At 41.7% G+C, this 23580-nt stretch overlaps 1 protein-coding gene across 4 annotated transcripts; it reads left to right on the forward strand.

Moving 5' to 3' along the window:
* The first annotated feature begins 28 nt into the window (after positions 1–28).
* Positions 29–23374, forward strand: LOC133491505 (carbohydrate-responsive element-binding protein). Of its 4 annotated transcripts, none has more exons than XM_061802735.1 (17): positions 29–1111; positions 2981–3087; positions 5386–5468; positions 5547–5636; positions 5715–5756; positions 12202–12376; positions 13303–13383; positions 14120–14268; positions 14356–14932; positions 15028–15101; positions 15647–15893; positions 17231–17334; positions 17459–17581; positions 17686–17813; positions 21787–21910; positions 22424–22553; positions 22667–23197. In XM_061802735.1, the coding sequence occupies exons 1-17, from the start codon at positions 768–770 to the stop codon at positions 22828–22830; spliced, it is 2742 nt and encodes a 913-aa protein (XP_061658719.1). In that variant the 5' UTR covers positions 29–767; the 3' UTR covers positions 22831–23197. The 4 variants fall into 4 exon arrangements, with proteins under 4 accessions (XP_061658719.1, XP_061658720.1, XP_061658721.1 ...); XM_061802738.1 differs by lacking the exon at positions 29–1111 and adding an exon at positions 2519–2684 and having other exon boundaries at positions 22667–23168; XM_061802736.1 differs by lacking the exon at positions 22424–22553 and having other exon boundaries at positions 21787–21815; positions 22667–23372.
* Positions 23375–23580: the final 206 nt, after the last annotated feature.

The following is a 23580-nucleotide window of genomic DNA, read 5'->3' on the forward strand; positions in this document are numbered from 1 at the left end:
TCTATCTTAAACTTTGTCTCATTCAGTATACCGCAGCTCAGAAGACCTTGCGAAATTCATCAGACTACAGTACACTCAAAAATTATTCTAAAAACCTTTGGTTTTGTTTTTGATTCAAAATACTAAAATTATCCTTCCACTGCTCTTGGCCACTAGTTTTTTAAAGTATACCGAACAAAATGTCGATTTTTGCCCTCAGTGCCACTCTTGTTTTTGAGCAACCTGTTGAGATTGCGCTAGTTTGTGCACCTCAAATGTCACGGAGTAAACATTTGTATGAAAAACTGGCAGTAAATAAAATGGGGGAATAAGTACATATGGCGGTGCATTCTTGTTACATTTATTCATTGCGTCATAATGTAGTTTGTATATTCATTTAGCTATGGCAGCAACTTAATGTGAAAGGCGTAATAACAATGAAATGCTCTTCCACTAAACGACAGATGGCAAAAATAACCTATTGCCTTACAGCAGAAGTACTGTCTGGAACCGTTAAAAAAAAAGGAAAAAAAGTCTATTAATAATTACCACCTCAGGCTTCCCTTCAGGACTTTAACACCATCGAAGCGGATAGAAAGCCTTTGCACAATCGTTCACTCAGAGGAAGAAATTGTGGAGCTTGGTGAAGAGACAGCTGTCAGTGAAAAGCCCCAAATCTCCTGTCCCAGTCGCCCACTGTACAGCTGCGGGGAAGCGGGGGGGGGGGGGGGGGGCACGTCCCCAAAGCCGCACTTTGCTCAGTGCGAACGCAAGCTGAAAACGCAGCCATGGCGACAAAAGGGAGAGTTGGTTCAGCAGTCGCTGGTAGCGACCTCCGCGATTCCTCCGAATCCGAACCCGAAGGGGAACACGCTAGGACAGCTGCCGGCGGGCCACCTCGCGCGCCTTTCACCTACACGCAGGTCATCCACAGCGGCCACTTCATGGTGTCGTCGCCCCACAGCGACGCTTCGCCGGGCGGCGCGAAAGGTAAAGGGCGTCCGAGGTACGACTTTGACACGGTGAACCGGAACTGGTGCCAGACGTACCGCTACGGGCCGCGAAGCTCCGGGAGCCTGAGCATCGACCCCACGCTCACGCGCCTGTTTGAGTGCATCTCGCTGGCCTACAGGTGGGTTGTTAATTCCACGTCAAGAGCAGTTGAAGAAACCTCATTTGTACATTTGAACCATTTTGAAATTTAAAATTCCTATGATAAGTCATTTGAGCATTTATTCCACATCCTTGATGTGGTGTGGCTCAGGCTCTCAGCAAAATCTTCAACTCCTCAGCTAAAATGAAAGCCAATTTTGGGGGGGGGCTTTGCCTTCCTAAAAGTGTTCTAAAGCCCCCTAAATTATTTGGTTTTACTTTATTCATTCACTCTTGGTGATGGTAGACTACTTGTGTAGCCACAACTGCCCAGGTGAAGTCTGTCAGAAACGTGGTTGCCATTCTGCACCTATGGTGTTTTGCACCCCCCCCCCATCCACCCAGCTGGTGCGCGCACAAGTGTTTTTTTAAGGATGGAAATTTTCAATCAGCTCCTCCTTCCCTAAACAACAAAACATTTAAGTTTTGACACAGCTGGGGGCTAAGCCCTCTAATACACACAACATAGGGACGCCCCTGTTATGGCGTGTGCTTTTTGTCCTTCACAATAAGACGACTCAGCACAGTAGAGTGACATTTCCAAACCTCCGCTGCTGCTTTAGAAAACAACGATCAACAATTTTGCTTAATTTCTGACACCTCGAGGACGAAACCAGTATCTGAATCATCATGAATCCATTCAAAATTACACTGCAGCTACAGTTCTTTAAATCTACTGGCTCCCAAGAAGTATTAGTAGCATGAAGATGTCCATTACCTAGTGCCAAATTTGGACTCATGAGTGACATCGTTCTCTACTAGTATGCCCAAGTTGTAATATTAGTGTGCAAAAATCAATATACAATGTACATGCGTGCTGGTTTGTCTTACCTGTGAGGACAGAGGGTCAATATAGTTCAAGACTTTTTAAAGCTGAGTTTGTGTGTGTGTGTGTGTGTGAGGAACTCTTGTGCAACAGCTTGGAAACTACAAACTGGACTTTGATTGTACTTGGCAGCACTAGATTTGAGTGGAACTGTGGTAATGCAGAGTTGCAGTTGCAATGCTGTTGCATTTTGACAGTTTTATGTTTCTCAACCTTTTTTTGTTTTTTTTTTTTAATGGAGCTTTATTATTGGGGTTTACGAGTGTAGGCTTAGTCAAAGGAACCTTTTTTTTTTCATTCTTTAGTATGTGAAAATGTAATATGTATTAAAAAAAAAACTGCTCCACAGTCATAATGTTACTTTATATAGTGAATTGTTTCGAGCTTAAGTGCTGTGTTACCTTTGTCCATTATGTGCTCTGTCGCATATATTTGTCATTAACCAGACTAGAGTAAACTGTTTTTCCTCCTTGCAGTAAATTGATGTCTCTGCTGTTTTGTGAGAGTGTGAGAACCCCTGATGTCCCTTCATTAGAAGCATATTGAAATGTGCTCTTCAGCTAGGCTTCCTAGCAACTCTGTGAGTGTCTCACATTAGGAAGCACCATCAGCCCTGTCAAAGTGGAGTCTGGAAAACCGGAATGAGAGAGATCCAGCCAGGGTCGAGCCATTAGTCGAGATCACGACAGCTTCTCAACGGAGACATGCACCACTGTCATCGCTTCCCGTATATTTGATTATATTTCTGGGACAAATACCGTGGAGTGGACGTTCGCTGTGTTAAAACTGCTAGAAATATTTTAACGTAGCGTCACTTTACTATTCCCTCCCGCCATTAAACGTGACCTAGGCCACACCCCTCAATAGCATATATGCGCATTATTCACGCCCAGTGGTCATTCTGACACATTTTAACACATAAGACAAAAAGTGACCCTTCAGTCATTTGAATAGATGTTCGTTAATGTTTTAAAAGAAAAGCAGAAACAAATTTATCTCGTGTCTTCCCACCCACCCTTTTAGCAACAAGATTGTCTCCCCAAAATGGAAGACTTTCAAGGGACTACGGCTGCTGTGGCGGGATAAGATCCGTCTAAACAATGCAATTTGGAGAGCATGGTTCATCCAGTGTAAGTCCACCGCACTTTAAAACACTCCAAGTTAAGTAATGAACAAAGGGCTGGCGCATTTTGTGGCCCCAGCATCAGGTCTTGACTCTTCGAAGTATGACACGAGTCATTTCTGGCTCACGATCGCTCACACGCCACATCGCGGCATATTCGACTTTCTGCTCATTCCACGAAGTCCTATGTGCTTAGAAATGTCTTGTTTTTTTTTTTTTTTTTTGGAATGGTCAATACACTGTGTGACTACAATCATTCAAAATACCTCCTGTTGGCCCATATGGTGATACTATTTCTTATTTTTTATTTTTACTCTGATTGAATGTTTAAATTGATTTTTATTTTTACCTTGAAGTTAGCATAGTCTATAAAGTCTCTTTGGTTTTAGTCTAAGATCAATTCAAGTTTGAGCCAGTGATATGACCCACGGCTGAAGTATCGTATTTCACAATCAGATCATCTTTATTTTGACAAGTATGTCAAAAACACAATTAATTTGTCTCCAGTAGCTGTAGCTGCTCTCGTATGACATAAATCTTGAGTTCAACAACAGACAGACAGTCATCCGTTCATCCATCCAGCCATTTTCTTCGCCGCTTATCCTCATTAGCGTCGCGCGGAGTGCTGGAGCCATCCCAGCTTTCAACGGGCAGGAGGGGGGGGTACACCCTGAACTGGTTGCCAGCCAATCGCAGGGCACATAGAGACAAACAGCTGCACTCATAATCACACCTAGTGACAATTTTCAGTGTCCATTTAATGTTCCATGTTTTTGGAACGCCGGAGGAAACCGGAGTCCCCAGAGGAAACCCACGCAGGCACGAGGAGAGCATGCAAACTCCACACGGGAGGGTCCGGAATTGAACCCGGGACCTCAGAACTGTGAGGTCAACGCTTTACCAGCTGAACCACCACGTCGCCGATAGACTGTCAATTGACAGAGAATTCTTTTCAGTCATCGGGACATTGCAGTAAGAGTCACAGAGCCATAGAATTTGCTAGTAATCTGGTAATTGATGGTAGTCTTTTTTTTTTTTTTCCCCTTCAGAGTCCTCTAGCACTTAGAGTTGTTAGAATGCCTAATAGAGCAATAATCCAGTGCAGTGGCCATTTAAAGTGTGTCGTCATGTGATAATCTGGGACAGTGTCGATTGTGCAAATGTTGCAGGTATACCTCAGTCGATTGTGGAAGTGGAGCAGATGCTACTCAGGTACGAGAGGCTAGTATTGGTCAACTACGGGTGAACATAATGCAGCGTTGAGACTACTACAGTGAGTGCACGCGTGATTTACTGTATAATATATAATACTAATTGCCCCTGTTACAATAAACTCGAGAAAAAAATTGGCTGCATGTTGCAGTCGAATTGTAAGTTAGCTCTTGAAGTTAACTGCAAGAGAGAAGAAGCTGTTGGAATGTCTGCTAGTTTTAGTTTGCATTGTTCGTGCAGAACAGTCTCAACAGCTCTCGTAGCAGGCTGTAAGTCTTTAAGGAGCCCCAAGAAGTAGATCCTCTACTGGGCTTTTTTTTTGAGAATAGAGTTGCTTGTCTCCCGCTTCAGGTACTGAGACATAGTAATTCCCAGCAACTTAAATGTCTCAATGGTTGACACAAGACAGCTGCTGGTAGTACCGGTGACTTTCTTTGGGCCCGTGACAAAGAAAGCGTTGGAAAAATTTAAAACAAAGTCTTGAGAAGCACTCACAAATATGTCACACTTCACGCGCTGCTTGTCTCAAAGTGGGCAGTGGCTTGCCTCGGCACCGGCTCATGTGCATTTGGCATCGCTCGGCTTAACTTGGCAATGCGTTCAACATGGGTTCATCTTTGCTCAGGTGTTAGGACTCCGAGAACACCAAAGTATTTTTTGAAGCAGATTTTAAATTTTTTTTTTTTTTTTGGTCAAAGTCCGACGACGTATGAATCTTTCAAACGCCGTGGTTCCACTTTGTTTTGCATGATTGTATTTGTAGCAAGTGGAATGTGCCACAATGACCTGGAGTGATCCATACGTGACGTCTTCATGTCGTAGGAGCCAACACGCTACGATGTTTTATTTGACTGGCGCATGAATTAAGATGCGGATTGTCACTTGCATCTATTCATGTACAGAATTATTTATTCACCATTGTCAAGAACAACGACATGTTTCTAAGCACACAGCAAGTCGTGGAATATGCCCCGATTGTCGCTTAGCACAAAGAGCCAAGACCTATTGCTTGAGCATAAAAGGCGCTAGTCCTTACTGTAATAATGTCACAAGTTCAGGATTTTTAGTGTTGAATATTAAATACTGTGTTTAGATTTGGAGAAGAGGAAAAACCCTGTATGTGGCTTTGTCACCCCATTGGAGGGATCTGAGGCAGATGCTCACAGAAAGCCTGAAGTTAGTGACTTTTGATTTTTGTTCACTACTTTTGACGCCCACAATGCCTTCTGTACAAAAGTTATTTCATCTGAGCAGGCGATTGTATTAGAGGGCAGCTACTGGAAGCGACGGATTGAGGTGGTCATTAAGGAGTATCACAAGTGGAGGATATATTATAAAAAGAGAGTAAGCATTCCTCTTTTCCTTTTATTCATTTATTTTATCTTCAATTCCTTATTCACTTGCTATCTTGTTCCTTTGCAGTTTCAGAAAAAGAAGGATGGAATTATATCCATGCTACAAGAGGTATGACAAGTCCTACTGTTTTTTTTTTTCATTTTAAATTTAAAAGCTAATTACAATGTATCTACAATGTCTATACATTCAACAGAAGAAGTGTAGTAGAAATTGCATCTTTTAAAAGATTAAAAATGTTTATTTGGACTAAAAACCACTCCCTAAGGTGTCATCTTATCGTCGTGGAGGGGTTTATGTGTCCCTATGATCCTAGTAGCTAAGTTGTCTGGGGATTTCTGCCACTAGCTGGGTCACCCATTAGAAGCAAGTCCTACCTGAGGGACCAGACAAAGCACAGCTCAAAAGTAGGTGGTGACCAAAGGCAGGGACCATGGTAATCCGATCGCTGGCTCCAGAAGCTGGTCCAGTTTGGTGGCCTCACTATTGCATCTCAGGTTTTTTGCAGATAATGTGGTAGCCTCAGAAAGCTGTGATCTCCAACTCTAACTGGAGTGGTGCGCAGCGTAAAGCGGTTGGGGTGAAAATCAGTATCTCTAATATAAGACCATCATCTTTAGTTGGAAAAGGACCAGGTGAAGCACATGTAGGTTGAATGAAAATGTAATTAAATTAGGAGGAACGAGGGAGATGGAGGCAACACTGCGTTACTTCCAGCTCACTGAAGTATGAAAATACTGCATTATAAATCAAACTAACTTTGTCTCGAAAAGGGCGCATGTCCTTTTTTTAAATGTAGAATATCTTGGAAAAGGGAATAACGAACCGTTTATCTTAATTTGAGTTTCATCATCTGAGAATTGCTACACTTTATGAATTAAATGAGAGTTCCTGATTAACAGAGGTTATTTGTTTCTCGAACACAAACATTCAATGCTGAAGACTTTAATAGTAGCTACGGTGGGAGGAACTACAAGGATGCAATGCAGGGAAACAAAACCCTTGAAGCTGTGGCTGCTACGTGTATAAACAAGAATTTAAAAAAAAAAACAAAACTAAAAACTAAACCCTAATGAGACCTGTAGGGCATCCTTAAAAAAAAGTCAAGGGACATGGGCATTCTCCAATGAATTTATCGTACGATCCAACTTAAAGATATTTTTTAAGGTAGAGGGGTTGCGTCAGGAAGGGCATCCGGCGTACAACTGTGCCAAACAAATATGCATTCATCTGAGATGACACGCTGTGGCGACCACTAATGGGACAAGCCGAAAGGAGAAGAAGAAGAATAGTAAAGATAGGCTCCCATGTTGACATCAGGCCTGATTGACAAAGATGATTAGTTCAACAAACTTGGAAAATAAAAAAATCTATTTTGTTTTGAATTCTTTACAACCAGTTAAATTTTTAAAAATTGAGCATGGTTGTAATTTGGAATGCTGTATTATGAGTATTTTTGCAGAAAAAAAAGATGGTGCCATCATGGTGGTTTTGCTCAATGACTTTACAAAATGTATAGAAGCTGGTACTGTATACAGAAATTGTGGCTTAAGTAAAACAATGTACATTGTGAATTGATTCCAGAGAATATTTAGGAAAATGGACAAAATCAGCATATACAGTTCTTATTCTACCTTATGTTGTGATTTGTGAGGATACGTAGCAACACAAATATGGAGTTTGACCCTTAAAGGGTTAATTTGACATAGACATTAACCTTTTTTGTGGCTTCAATTATTGTTTACTTCTGAATGCAGTTGGAGACCTACATACTGTATAATCACCCATACAATATTGTTTTTACCTCTTGGGGTTTGCCTTAGTCAGTTAACGAGAAAGAAACATGGTAGCCTGAGATAACGATGTGAACAACAGAACTTGCGTCATGATCCAACATGTGTGGTCAATTGACGCATGTTCACTGCTAGCAGTGACAATACCCGAGCACATCTTGAGGATTCGTTTTTATTTTATGTGAGGGGGTCTGTAGAATTTAATCAAATCTGACCTAGTTCATGAAACGCCTGCTGAATGAAAATAAACACACAAACAAACAAAAAAACAAGCTACACGTTGAACAGCGGCGTCACATTCATAAACAATCAAAAGATAGTGAAAGGAAATAGCCAGAGAAAGGCAATGAGGACAGACACCATAGGGAAGCACTTCATCGACAATAGTACTCGAGTGACGACACGTGCCTTCTCAAAATGCAGTCCATTGATAAACGGAGCCACTTCACTATTTATTGCTTTTCACTGCTGCCACCCTCTCTTTTTTTGTCAGCAAATGCATAGATCATCTAAATGTAAACTTGCAAACCAGAACCAAAGGATAACGTTTCATAGGTCAAGGACCACTCAGGTGATTTGTGTGCTATGTCTTACTAAGAGCTGATATTATCTAGCTTTTTACTCTGGGACTGGAAAAGCAGCCCTGGAAATTCTAATACTGTTGTTCTTCTCCTTTCTCAAAGTATCTAAATTTTCGACAGAACAAGGGTGATGTGCAGAGTTGTGGGAACTATAGAGGAATAAACTTGATGAGCAGAACAGTGGAAAAGTGTGCTGTAGGTGTGACTGAGGAATTTAATGTGGTGGGACTGCATCAGGGATCAGACCTAAGCCCCTTCCTGTTTGCAGTAGTAATGGATAGGCTGACAGATGAGGTTAGACTGGAATCCCCTTGGACCATGATGTTTGCAGATGACATTGTGATCTGCAGTGAAAGTAGCGAGCAGGTGTAGGAACAATTAGAAAGATGGAGGCATGCACTGGAAAGGCGAGGAATGAAGATTGGCCGAAGTAAAACAGAATATATGTGCGTGGATGACAGGTGTGGAGGGGGAAGAGCGGGGCTCCAATGAGAAGCGATAGCGAGGGTGGAGGTCACTGGATGACTTTGAATACTTGGGTTCATAGTCCAGAGCAATATGAGTGTGGTATAAGGAAGTGAAGAAACGGGTCCCAACAGATTGGAACTGGTGGAGGAAGGTGTCGGCTGCGTTATGTGGCAGAAGACTCTCTGCTGGGATGAAGGGCAACGTTTATAAGAGTGGTGAGTATGGATTCCAGACGTTTGCATTTAAAGAGACAAAAAGAAGCATAGCTGGAGGTAGTAGAGAGGAGTAGGATTTTAAAAACTAGCTCATCAGAGAGACAGCCAAGGCTAGATCTTGGAGAGAGCAGACTTGGATGGTTTGGACGCATCCAAAGGGGAGAGAACAAGTATATTGGGAGAAGGGTAATGAGGATGGAGCTGCCAGGGAAGAGAGCGCCAGGAACACCAAAAACAAAGGGGTTGATGGATGTAGTGAGGGAAGACATGAAGGGAGTTGGTGTTAGAGAGGTGGATGGGGGAGATATTGATATGGAAAAGGATGACACGCTGAAGGAAGAGAAGGAGACTCGTTGAGGTTATGTATAAAACCATCACACTTCACTGAAGATGTGATTGAGATTTTCTCAGGCTCAAAAGTATTTGGAAAAGGTAAATTTTAAATTTCCCAAAAATGGTCAATGGCCTCTGTGGAGATGCTTTTCTTGTCTTATCTGTAGGTCTTTAGTTTTGTCTACAGTGTGTGAAAAGTATGATATTTTGGTGTTAGATCATTCCATTGACTTTGCCATTAGATAATATTTAACTTCTTTGCCTTCAAAAACTATTCCATTGCTCTCAATTTAAATATAGTATCATCAAGTACTCGTCACAATTCATCTTGTTACTTTTTTCAGTCATCTGTTTGATTGTTGTCTGGCACATGCAATTGTCATTCTCAGTGTTGTACTAATACCTCTTGTGGTATGTAAAATAATCTCTGCCAGAGCTCACTTTTCAGTTGAATGATTTGGAAGGGCTATGATTGTGGTTCTTCAAGAGCCAAGTGTCTTTTTAGGTGGTAGTTGAAGTCAAAGGTTTGAAAACAAACTGCTCTATATCATGACCTGTACATTTTCTTTGCCATAGGGTTTCTCTTCCCAATCACTCTGATACATGGTGATCATGGTTATGGTTATACTGGAAGTCTGCTGTAGAGTTACTTTTTCTTGTTTTGCAAATACGTTCCTTTAGATGAAATCACAGAGAGAAAATGCCAATCAGGAAGGTTGTAGCTAAGATTCAAACCTTAAGTCCCAGAACTGAAGCGCACATGCTCACCACTCTTCTGCCTGACGCACAGCTGAATATTTTAGGTACTGTAAATGTTATGTTGTCAAAATGTTTGGAAAATGCTCTTTCAGTAGTTTGAAGCTACAATACTTTTACTCTATGTGCTTGAAAATTAAAAAGCAAAGAAAAATGAAAACTAATTCTTGTTTTACTTTACTAAAAATCTAACAGATTTAAAATAGGCAATACAATATTTTGACCATTCATCTTCTACCGCTTATCCAAGGTTGGGTCGGAAAAGCAATAGCCTCAACAGGGACGCCCAGACTTCCCTTTCCCCAGCCACTTCATCCAGCTCTTCCGGGGGGGTGTTCTAGGTCATCCTCTGGGTGTTCCCAGAACACCTCGCCAGGGAGGCGTCCAGAAGGAATCCGAATCAGATGACCCAGCCAGCTCATGTGGCTCCTCTCAATGCATAGGAGCAGGTGCTCTACTCTGAGATTCTCATCCCAGCCGCTTCACACTCAGCTGCGAACCAGAGAATTGAAGATCATGGCTTGATGATACCAGCAAAACCACATCATCTGCAAAAGCAGAGATTCAATACCGAGGCCACCAAAGCTGGACCACTTCTTCACCTTGACTGCACCAAGAAAGACTGTCCACAAACTTTTCGAGAGGAATTGGTGACAAAGGGCAGCCTTGACGGAGTCCAAGTTCACCAGAAACAAATCCGATTTACTGTCGGCAATGCGGACCAAACTCTGGTACCGTTTGTACAGGGACTGAACAGCCCATATTAGGGGCTTCTTCCATACTCCCAAAGCATCCCCCACAGGACTACCCGAGGGACACCGTTGAACTCCTTCTCCAAGTCCACGAAAAACACATGTACACTGGTTGGGCAAACTCCCATCCACCCTCGAGGACCCTGCCAACGGTGTAGAGCTGGTCCACTGATCCACAGCCAGGATGAAAACTACATTGCTCCTCCTGAATCTGAGATACGACTTCCTGACAGACCCTCCTCCAACATTACTGAATAGACATTACCAGGAAGGCTGAGGAGTGTGATGCCCCTGTAGTTGGAACACACCCTCCTTGGACTAATTGGATTGAATGTAATAATAAATTAGATTAATACATCCGATTTTAATTTATTGCTTTATCCATAGAGGAATTCCAGTAAAATATTCGGTTTATTTGACAAAAAGATTGATTTCAGTGGTGTGATTGGGACTGGACTATAGTCAGTGAGCATGAAAATTCGTTGTTAAAATAACCTTTCCTTTTATCTACATACATCTTTCCCGCCCAGTCTTCCTGAACTCAAACCTAAAAAAAAAAATATGAATGAAGTGTGAAGTGTATAGAGGAAATCCTTAAAAAGGCAATTGCTGGAAGTAGGAAATTGCAAACCATGCATTTTTTTTTTTTTTTTTTTTTTTTGGTCATTTGTGTTGATGGGGGCCTCAAGTCCTGTTCATCCCGCACGTGAGGATGACTACTGTACTAGAATTAGGTCAGGGACAAAAGACCGCCCTTCTTATTGAAATGGTGAGACGTCAAAATAAATGAACAAACCCAGCATAATGATTACCTGTAAGGGGCCCTTGCTTTTGAACAGTATTTCCACTATGTATTTTTCATCATGCACCACACACACACACACACACACACACACACAGAGTAATCTTTGCTCTTTTCTACTTGCACATGCATACTGTCTTTCAATGACAGCTAATCAAGAGGCAAAAACAAATTACAGGAGGAACAGTCGTATGCTTAGACGTAATCAAAACAGGCCGTCGTCCAGTCCAGGTTTTCCTATAAATGTGATCTCAGATGTGGATGATCAGAATGAAGCGACACATCTTGGGCAGACGGAAAAAAGCTGTGTATGGACCTTTATGTGGATTCAGGTCTGGCTTTGAATGAGAGGTTGGTACTGAGGACTTTGTATTGATCCAGTATTTTGTTTTGTGTATTGTCCCATAAAGTCTTCTATCGTCAGCCACATGTAATGGTATTCGGTCAAGGAGTTGTACAAGAAAAGATGTTAGTGCAGCAGTGCACAGAAACAGCGTTCAGACTGGTGCAGTGGAATTCTATACCAAAGGCTAATAACAACAATAAGGCAAAATAGGTAATACAGCAGCTGAGTAGTTTATGCATGGACTGTATGTAATGTGTGGTGGTCAGAGTATTTAAACGCAATGCTTCCAGTGTCTCATATTGATGTGTGTAGTGTTGTCAGGAACAACTGCAATTTTAACTGTTTACATGGCTCACCAAATGGTGGACTTGTTGAATCACAAGAACTTGTCACAATCAAAATCCCAGTATCGTGTCTCTTGACTTCATAAGCTTTGCTGTTATCTCAAAAACCCCTTGAATGACCAGATCGGGGACTGACAATCTATTTCATCTATCTGGTGTACCGAAGGGTCAAATCTGCCAGGTGAAGCTAGAGAAATGGTCCAGTCAGATGTATGCAGAGCCTGAGGCAACAACAGAGGATGCTCATATTTTTGACCTGGACTACCTTCTATGTGACATCTCCGACACCCTGTTCACCATGACACAGAAGCCGTGCCCCTGGAGCAGTGAGCGGCACAACGGTAAGTAGTAATATTCTCATACTATTACTCAAGAACTTCCATTAGTGTCCCACTAGACAGCATTGTTTTTTCCCACGTTTGTATTATGTATTTGTGTGGCAACCATCTTGATGTTATCCCTATCTTAAAAATGGGTCCCCTTGATGAGTCTCCTTGATTGGCTAAAGGAAAAAATCCTACAGAGCCAGGTCTGTGTCTCCAGCACTGCAATGTCTTCTCTCCCAGGAACTGTCAGCTGCTTCGGCCCATTGTCATGGGGAAAGTCCTTCCTTCTTCTGTCATAAAACTCTCCTCTTCTGTAGCACTGAACAAAGTAAATGCATTTGGGCTAGCTAGAGGTGCAGGAATGCATGTATTTTACTTCTCCACTTGAGGTCACCATTCACACACAACATAACTGCATGCCTCTTGAAAATTTTGAATGACATGAACATCACGTCCACTAAGACATAGCATATACAAGTGATTTATTGCGTTAATTATACAATATACCATTATTTCGCATCACCACTCCACACTCACGGTCCTGGTAATGTACAGTTTCTCAGCAAGAAGCATTATGGGTACCTAAAATTCATTGCAGTGGCATTTTAAAATGGTACTGTAGTTGTAGAAAATCTAGCAAATTTCCTTGCATTTCTTCCTGGTGATATTGTTATAAGTGCGTACATTAGTTATTCAGGCTAAGGTGGCTTATTTTGATTTGAAATTAATAAAACTCTCTCTGTGGATAGTATTTTTAAACCGGTAAGATACTAAAATTTGTTTTTCTACTAAGGACAGGATTCAAATTGATGTGTGAGTTACTGGTATTGCATCCAAATTAAAATCATTCATCCAAAAAAGCTGACTGTCTCAGAAATGTGGAAGTGATTGTATTCTCTCACCGATGTACCGTAAACATTCAATGTTGTTTTCCACCTCAGCGTACACGACAAATGCTGATATGATTCAGCCAGCCCTAACTCCTCTGCAGCCTAGCTTGGATGAGTTCATGGATATACCAGGTACTCTCTATGCACATTCCTTTCCTTTTTGCTCTTAAAAAAAGTACTTGCAGGATATTTTTGAATCGGGTATGGGGAATAAAATCACTCTAAAATGAAGTAATGAATAAGTACATGTTTGGTGCATGCTGTTGGAAGTCCTCATCAGTGTAAATCTAGTTTACCAGTACAGCACTTGTAGTATTGTAGGGATTTTCACTCTGGGACTCTACCATTTGCGTCAAAGTTACTTGCACATTCTAATAAAAGCCAGCACAAGAGCAACATTAAATATTCAGAGGACAAAGACAGGGTTTGTCTAATATTTTTAACACTTTAAATAAATTTGGTAACAAAATTACATGGTGCCCTCAGTATTTATTTCTCTGAGAATTTATATATTTTCTCATGCATTCTAATTCATAATAGGTCAGACTAGCAATTACGGTGTGGCTGCGCTTGGGAAATGTTAATTTTCATTCATCTTTGTGCAGTTATTATTGATGTGCCCTCTCATTGACCCTAAATTGACTGACTCATTTGTACATATCCAATACATGAACACAGAGGTCGGTTTCTGACTACAACAATAATAATGCCGATAAATCAAAACCAAACTTCCAGTGTAATTCTACATTAGCAAGAGTCAAAATAGTAATGTTTTATCTGCATTATGGACAAATTATGGGTTAAGCAGTCCAGTCACCATGAAAATTGTTTTCTCTTTATTTTGGCCCCCTGTGTTTTATTTTTACAGATATCTGTTTGAACTTGGGGTTCCAGCCATGTGACCAGACAGGTTTAGCACACTCGGGCTATTTTGAAAATTCCCCCAACGTTGCCCTTTCCTCTAATGCTCCTGTTCACACAGCAACTCAACTACTCATTGACAGCCAGCTCTCTCAGGTACTTGGGGAAGTCGTTACAGTATAAATACTGTACTGTAATCGGGCAAATAAAACAATTACTTTTTTTTTTTTTTTTTACCTGCAGGCTGGTTTGACAGCTGAAAATTGTCCTCAGGCCTCATCATCGAATTCTCAAACACTGAGCGCCACACTAAACCAGGATTGTGATCAATACAACTTGACCCCTTTACCATTTGGACCACAGTCATACGCTGATCCTGGTGTTTCTACACTGTTTCCGGCCAATGTTGAGCATGGCTTGTCTGCAGCTGTCCCCTTTTCTTACCCAGCCCCATGTCACAAAATCAACTACCACTCACCCACAGCCGCCAGCGTGACCCCAACTGTCATCACGCACACCGCCTCCACCGTGGGGAGTGGGCAACAGGCTCCCAGCTACCCTCATCTAGGCAACACCTACCTCCAAACTTCTTACCACGCTCTCAGCCACCCGACGATCACGTCTGCGCCGGGTCAAACAGCCCAGACGCCTGGAGGCAGATCACACTGCTTTGCGGTTCCTGAACAAGTGTGTACCACAGAAGTGAGAGGGAAGCGCAAGCAAAAGAGAGGAGGAGCGAGGACATCTGATCCACCTCCTGGTCTGTCTTACACTACATCCACCGCCCCCACCAGTTGCCTTGCTAAGCTGCTCTCCACAGGTGCCCTGGAGCTTGACACATATTTTTTTGCTCCTGATTTAGCTTGGGAAAAAAAAGCACAAACTTTACTAACTTGTGCTGGTTTGTACTTTCAGGGAAACCTTCAGTGCAGTTTGAAGTGACTCATTTGACAGTCAAAGGTCAGAAGTCCTCATCTCCCAGCTCTCTGGTGAGCATGCCTTTAGGAGTAATGTGCTAGGTGTTACTTATCTACTGTATGTATCAATTAACTCACCGAATTTGAAGTATAAATACACCATCATCTCACTCCTTAAGTTGTTTTCTTTGATTTGGCCTGTAAAGTCTACTCTAAAAGTTATAGTCCAGCAATAGATGCCCAATATTCACCCGTTTCATTTTCTTTTGTGTGTTTCCTCATTGGGGTCATGGGTGAGCTGGACTCTGGCTGTATTTTTTCTGAAATTGATTGATTGTACACCACCTCTCATCTAAAGTAAGCTGCAGTAGGCTTTGGCTCACCTCTGACCCCAGAGCACCACAGGAAATGGATGGACATTTTATGCTAGTAACAATGGAAAACAATATTCTCTTCTCTTATCTTATGTTGTTCGTGAGAAATTTTAAGTATAAAATAAAAGATTGAATGATACTGTATAAAAGTGTTTTTTTAAATTTTTCAGATTTGAACTAAAACTACACATCGGAGATGTACTTCCTTAGTATAAAAAAACAAAGAAACATGTTCTGCATCAGGTTTCTTCTAGTGGGCATGTTGCTGGAGCTTCGTCCCAAGTACAGCATGGAGCCAACTGGCATGTGGCGTTACCAGAGTTGCATAATCAGAGTTCGGCCCAGGGTCACAGGCAAACCTCTACGGCCTCAGCCGAGTCTCCCCTGCAACCGGATGACACAGCACACTCAAGCGCGGCTCTTCTCATCCCCAAGACTGAGAAACTGTCGCCTGCTCAGCTTTATGGCAGGGACAGGAGCCGCTTAACAGGTATGAAGCTTAGCAATACACTGAAGTGATAAGGAATGTATATTCCACTGAAATATTTTTGTAATATATGTCCCCTCCATTTTCTGTGTCGCTTGTCCTCAATATGGTCGTGGGAAGTTAAGGAATAAAAGGTTTCCAGTTAATATATAAAAAAACTATTCATTAAAATTCAACATATAGGTATCTATAGAGTCTTTAATAAACATAAGTATGTTTTTGTAATATGTTAGACAGTATTGTATCTGAAAAATAAAACAAGTATGGGGAGAAATGGAAAAGGTTCAATCCCGGATCTCCTTAGTGGAAGGGAGGCATGATAACCACTATAGCACCATGCTGATATTTTGCCCCATTTGAAGATACTAACTCGCATTAAATGTATGATATTTTTAGATCCGTGCTTGTAAATTCAAACTTGAATTTCTGCAAATCTGCCTCTGATTGCTTTTCTTTAAACAGAAATATGCATTACTATAGCGACAAGAGATCATAAATCATCAAAATTAGACTTAAGTTCTCCCAAATTAAAGCCTCAATAATCCTTTACAAATCACACTTTATCTTTAAATTCACACTGCCCAAACTGCTACAGTTTATGTCCAATAAAGAGATTTGAAAAGAATCATTTTATATAATTTCATGTTAACGGCATGGTGGTATAGTAGTTCTGACTCACAGTTCTCAGGTTCTGGATTCAAATCTATGCTCAGGCCTTCGTTTGTGGACTTTGCATTTTCTCCGCGTCCTTGCATGGTTTTTCCTCTGGGTACTCGTTCTTCCTTCCACATTCCCAAAGGCTCTAAATTGTTCATTGGTGTGAATCTAAGTGTGCATGGTTGTTGGTGTGCACAGTACGTTCACTGCAACTGTTTGGTGTGGTACCCTGCCTTTCGCCCCAAAGTAAGCTAGAATTGGCTCCAGCTAGCCTGTGGGCCCCAATGAGATCAACAAAAAAGAAAATGGATATCTAACGGCATGCTGTATTCAGAATACCAGGCTGCATACAGTAATTTGAAAACTTTCTTTCGGCTTGTCCCGTTCGGGGTCGCCTCAGCGCGCCATCTCAGATGAATGCTCAGATTTGTTTGGCACAGTTTTTACGCTAGATGCCCTTCCTGCCGGAACCCATATTTGGGGAGTGGAATCCCCAGTGAGAAACAAACTCACGTCCCCTGGCTTACCAAACCAATGCTCTAACCACTCACATACAGTAATTTGAACATGCCAATATTTTGTGCCGCATGATGTTACATTTTTCAAATATTAGGAAAATGGAAAGTAATACACCTATTTTTAGTCATTGTTGTTATTTGATTTTGTTCAATTTGATTGTCCAGGGTATCCTGGCCAAACATCACCCAGTAACATGGTAGAGAAATCCTGCAATCCACAATCTCCACAATCAGGTTTGCCCAGCTATAGGATGATGGAACCGATTAAGGTAAAGACGTACAATAAATCTATTTTTTTCTGAAACAGTAAAACCAGTGCAGATTTTATTTCGTAGCGATATTCCAGGATGGAAAGTATGCACAATGTGATGTACAGTACAATGTGTTCTGCAGCCAACAGAGGCCAGGAGTCTAACTCACATCTCAGCTGAACATAAGAGGCGTTTTAACATCAACATGGGGTTTGACACTTTACAAAACCTTGTGACAACGCTCAACTCTCAGCCAAGTATAAAGGTTAGGTGAAAGCAGACATACAATCTTTAGAACATTATAAAAAAAAAAAAAAAAAATCACTGTGTATGGCTGACATGCAACATTCTGTCTGCTTGTTGCCTCAGAGCAGCAAAGCCACCACATTGCAGAAGACGACCGAGTACATCAGTAAGATCCAGCAGGAGAGAGCAGTACTGCACGACGAGGTGCAGAGACTCCGAAATGAGGTCCAGCTCCTGAACTCAGCCATCAAGTGAGTCCTTTAGGTTGGTTGTACTCTGTGTGCTGTTTAGACGTGGAATTTTGTCTGGTTGTGCGAGTCTGTTTGATATTTTATTTTCACCCCTGCCACACAGCTTTATACAGTATATGAGTAACTCATTAAAATTATGCACAGCTGCTCTACATGAGAGCAAACCACGGCACCTATAATAAGTCATCTATTTTTTGTTTTTAATACTGTTCATCCTCATTAAGATAACATTATGTCGCTGCACGCCTAAACACCAAAGTCAAAAGTTAAAATTGGACAGACCCTTTCCAAAAACATAGAATATCACAGACGAGTTTATTTATTTCCATCATACCCATTCAAAAAGTTAAATTTTCATGAACTATAGATTCATCACACAGCCTTATTAGCACAATACTGCAGTTTATCAAGGCAGTTTTAAAGCAAAGGGATTCCCAATTGGCGGCACATTGGATCAGCTGGTAAAGCGTTGGCCTCATAGTTCTGAAGTCCTGGGTTCAATCCCGGACCTGCCTGTGTGGAGTTTGCATGTTTTTCCCGTGACTGCGTGGGTTTTCTCCGGGGACTCTGGTTTCCTCCCACATTCCAAAAACATGCAACATTAATTGGACACTCTAAATTTGGCTCGATGTGCCCTGCGATTGGCTGGCAACCAGTTCAGGGTGTACCCTGTCTCCTGCCCGTTGACAGCTGGGATAGGCTCCAGCACTCCCCATGACCCTTGTGAGGATAAGCGGCTATGAAAATAGATGGATGGATTCCCAATGAAGTCGTGAAGATTAGCATTTTGTTTTGAAAGTACCATATTTACATTGATTTTTAGATTACCTTGATTTTTTTTTTGACAAATACTGATAATTTAATGGGGATTTCTTTGGGGTGTTCTAATTTTTTGCATTTCTAATTTTGTGAGACTTTTATGAGCTGGAAGACCCAAATTGAAAAAAATAAAACAAAATCTTTAAATTTTTAAAGTGTGATCTCTGCCTTCGGCTACCGCCCAGTTCATACTGCACCCAACCTGTAGAGCTCGTGCACGTGATGTCACCATTTTCATGGCGCCATATTGCCGGTCAAAAAGAGCTGTTCGACAGTGTGGGGGACATTGAACCGGAGTAGAATATTCACAATGCCCGAGACTTGTTGTGCTGTTGGTTGTTACAACAGACAAAACAGATATTCAAAGAGGTCATTCTATAGAATACCAGCTGAAAAGACGAGAAAAGATCGATGGATTTCGGCAATTAGACGTGATGGATGGTCCCCAACCAAATACACACGACTGTGTAGTGATCACTTCATTTCAGGTAAGAATTATTCTTATTCTCAAATTCCCAAGAAGTATTTATAATGCCCAGTTGGCTCAATTGAGAACAATGTGTTAAAAAAAAACAAAAAAACCACAGGAAGTCGGCTTCAATGTACGCGACGCGTGTTGCATGTTAATCTTCGGTAAACCTCTCCCCGACAGACTTTTTCTTTATCTTTTATAATATGCATGGTTCTCAAATGAGTTCAGTGTGTATTTAAAGAAAGAAAGTAAACCGTCTGTCACACAGAGGTTTACCGAAGTTCGTGTGGCCGCAACGTGCTTCCGTGCACTGAAGCTTATCCCAGCGGTTTATTTTCTTTTTTAAAAAAATACATTGGACTCATTTGAGAACAATGCATATTAAAAAAATAAAACGTCTGTCACGGAGAAGTTTACCAAAGTTCAATGTGTGGCCGCAACACGTTTCGGGTATGGAGGAGCCAACTCCGTCTTTTTTTTTTTTTTTTTTTTTTTTCAATCATAGTTAATGAATGCGAGTTTGTGTAAAACCAGGGGTCGTTTATTTAAATATTGGTATTTGTATTGAAAAAAACCTGAGTGGCTCCATCACTATGTGGGATTTATTCTTGATTGAGAACAGATCCAGCAACTAAGTATTTGTATGCGTCCTGATTTTTCTACGCTTTCAAACTCTTCCGTGTAAATCTTGATGACCTACTCACCAGATACATGTGTAGATCCAGTGGTCCACGACAAGCGGAAGCGGGTTAATAGTCCAATTTCTTATCGGCGAAAACATCGACTTCGGCATTAAATATGGGTCCTCTGTGCCAAGTGTCTCTCATTTTTCCCCGTACCCTTGTTTATTATCACCTAAATGTTTAACGGTATCGGACAAAACTCTGGGCGTCGTGCTCTCCAACCGACTTACCACTGAAGAATGGTTTGTTTGACCGACACTTCCGGCCAGTGACGTGATTTGATGACGTAGGTGCACAAGCTCTATATGGCCCCTCCCACAGGTGGTTAATCCAGGGGAAGGGGATCCATGTTTCCCTTTCGGGCTGTTCCCAGAGGGGCCCCATTGTTGCAAGGCTCGCCTCATGAGGCTACCTTCGAGCCCCACCTCAAGGCCTCGCTCCAGATAGGGGGGCTTCGGTGACCAGCGTCCAGCCTGCCATAGGTGACCCTACCAGCGGCATAAATTCCCAGGCAATTTAGCTCGTTGGATCATTGGGACACACAAACCCCCTCCACCACAATAAGGTGACAGCTTCCAGGAGAGGCCCTGAATCTCTAATCAATGAAAGTTCACTTTTTTTTTTGGAAAGGGTCTGTATATTGCAGGGATGAGAATTTTCCGTTGATCGGCAGATTTCCGACTTTTTCAGACCAATGACCGGTATCGTGCGCCTGCCTCTCGGTGGTGGGCTCCGAGCTGCAAGTTCAGCTTAGTGCTAGCACAAGCACGACTATCATATGCCGTTCTAACTTGCTTGGTAGTGTAAATATTTGCATTTTGCGGCATAAACATTAAAACTTGTTTGCGGCAAATTACTTGATTGGACAACAGAGTTATACAGTATAACGATCCAATCGTGTTGGTGGTTAATCGAGTTTCACCATTGCCATGTACATGTGTTCTCGGTTCTCAGAAATCGCAGTGTAACTTGTTAGTTAGCCTATTAATGGCGCGTGGGACTTAGATAGCGCGAACTGAGCGACGGTGTGTTCAAAGTTTTACGATGGCGAAAGTGTTAGGAAAAAAGGATGAAGATGTAGCAAGGGCAATTGACAAGAATGCTGGAATCAAAAACTGTTTCAGACGGGCATGGCTTGAAAAAAGTGTAACCGTGCAGATCGGACCGAAAACGGTATCAACGTGTCTAACCGAACACATACAAAAGTGGACATTCCCGGCAAAGTGCTGTGCACTCTGTTTTCCGATAGGAGCAAAAAATATCCAGGAGGAAACTCAACCCCAATTGGTTAGAACACTACAAAGCAAGGGCACTGTATATCAGTCCATTTTAAACACTGCTTATGTTAGGGTCATGGCTGACTTTGGGTGAAAAGTGGACTAAACCCCGAAATGGTTTCTTGTCAGTCACACATCAAACATAGAAACAGACAATCATTCACACTCACATTCACACCATCACAGAGTGAGAACTAAACCCACACTGCCGGCACCAAAGTCAGGCGAGTGTACCACTAGACCACAGGTGTCAAACTTAAGGCCCGAGGGCCAAATCTGGCCTGCCGCATGATTTTATGTGGCCCACAAAGGCAAATTATGAGTATCAACTTCCATGATTAAAAAAAAAAATATGGAGTAAAGTTTCAAATTGTCTTAATAATGATAACATTGAGATATTGCAAGCAATATCCTGTGCCCAGACAACAGCAATCATTCAAAAACCCATTACCATTGATTTGTGATTGCAAAACTAGCTCATAAATTTCATTTGTAAATATGATGGGGTGAAAGATTTTCATGGTTTCACATTCATAACACCCCTCTGAGGGAAACTGTAACTACAATGTGGCCTGCAACAAAAGTGAGTTCGATACCTTCTGCCCAACAATACTACACTGGATGGACAAAACACAGTCGTCTGCAATTCAGATAACGTGCTGTACTTGAACAGTCCTAGTATATACTGTCTTTCCGCCAACGTTTTGTGGTTTCTTTTGCAGTGCTTGCCAACAGCAGCTGCCGGCCACAGGTATGCCCATCACACAGCAGCGAATTGACCACATGAGGCAAAAGTTCAGAGAGTACGTCCGGGCACGGACTCTGCAAAACTGGAAGTTCTGGATCGTATCCCAAACTGTCAATCTGTACGAGAGGCAGGGATGAAACTAATGATGTAAAAAGAAATCAAGCATAATGTACAACAAGGAAAAAAATATTTGTTGGAAGCATGAGGAAGTAGTGGTTGAACGCATCTCCTTCATATCCAAAAGGTTTAAGGATCTCATTTCGCCTGAGGCGAATGTGGCAGGGAGCTCGAACACCTGGAGAACCCCCACAAAAGCACCAAAAGAATACAAAACTCCCCTCAGGATTGGCCAATCTTCAGAACTCTGAAGCAAACATACAGTACTAGTATCTGGTCTGCTATGCTCTCTCATCGTTAACATACTCTATAGTATTGATATTTTAGTCTGTACGATGAATAGTGACTCGTGTGACTGAGTACACTATCAAATCTGAGACATCACCCATGAAATAAAACCAAACCATAACGTTAGAATTTTACTCACAATCTAGCATTTGAGATGCTAAAATAACTTTGTAGGGATGCCTTTTATTTCCTTAACTTGGTGTCAGTTCAGCATCATCATCGAGCCGCTGTTTGAGTCCTATAACGCAATGGTGTCCACTGCCAGTGTGGAAGAACTGTGCCACACCACTTTGTCCTGGCTGGACCGATACTGCTCACTGCCTTCTCTAAGAACTAGTCAGTTTCTCACATTCAATTTCAATCAGAATATTCTTATTTATGTCTTGGGTTGTTCATTAAGATTGCCTGCCGTTTGTTGTTGTTTGATTCTCAATTGTTTCCCCCTTTAGTGGTCTTGAATTCACTTCGTCGCCTGAGCACCAATACGTCCATCCTAACCGAGCCGAGACTGCTGCCCCAGCAGGCCACTTTTGCCGTCACCCAGGGTGACCCCTCTGCTCCAATGGACCACTCCATACAGTACTCTGCTCAAGAAGATATACGCAACATGTGACTGGGAAAAAAAAAACTAGTCAGTTCTAAGAAATACAATCACACATCATTTGTTGTGACTACAACTCACTGGCTGCGGAATGCGAATGTCTGCCCCAAAAATGAACTTTTATCTATTTTTGTTTCTCAGTTCGGTGTAAGATACAATTTGTGTTACAAACTTAGAGTATATTATTTCTCAGAAAGCAATACATGGAAAACAGTGTTGCATTTGTGTGTGAGACAGTTGGACTGTGTCCTTTTGTGTCTAACTCCAATTAAGTATTAAAAGTTGGTTTACTACATTGTTATTACCTATCCCGCTCTGACTTGATTAACAGCATGGTTTATTTACAGTGTTCTGTTATGAGTATTTCATACTAAACACAAACTTGTAGCTCGATGAATGTCCAAATTTGTTCTAAAAATAGAGAGATCCTCACGACTTTTTTTAACCTTGCATCGTCATCTGCAGAGGTTGAAAAAATTAAAACCTTTGGAAAAAAAAATAGGAAGTACGGGTGCAGTGGAAAAAGTCAACACCCTTGCTCTCATGCCAGGTTATTGCAATATAAAAAATTGAGGCCAAGATAAATACTTTCTAAAGTTGTTCCACCCTAATTGTGACTTATAACCTGTGCAAATCATTCAGAAATGAAATGTATTAAAAGGAAGTAAAGCGTAACAAGCGACTAAAATAATGTTTATAATACGTGACATTCTCATGGAAACAGCATTAAGGGAAGCTGCCCAAGGGGGGCATGTTTTAAAA

This window comes from Syngnathoides biaculeatus, chromosome 18 (assembly GCF_019802595.1).
Source record: "Syngnathoides biaculeatus isolate LvHL_M chromosome 18, ASM1980259v1, whole genome shotgun sequence".
NCBI classification, from domain to species: Eukaryota; Metazoa; Chordata; class Actinopteri; order Syngnathiformes; family Syngnathidae; genus Syngnathoides; species Syngnathoides biaculeatus.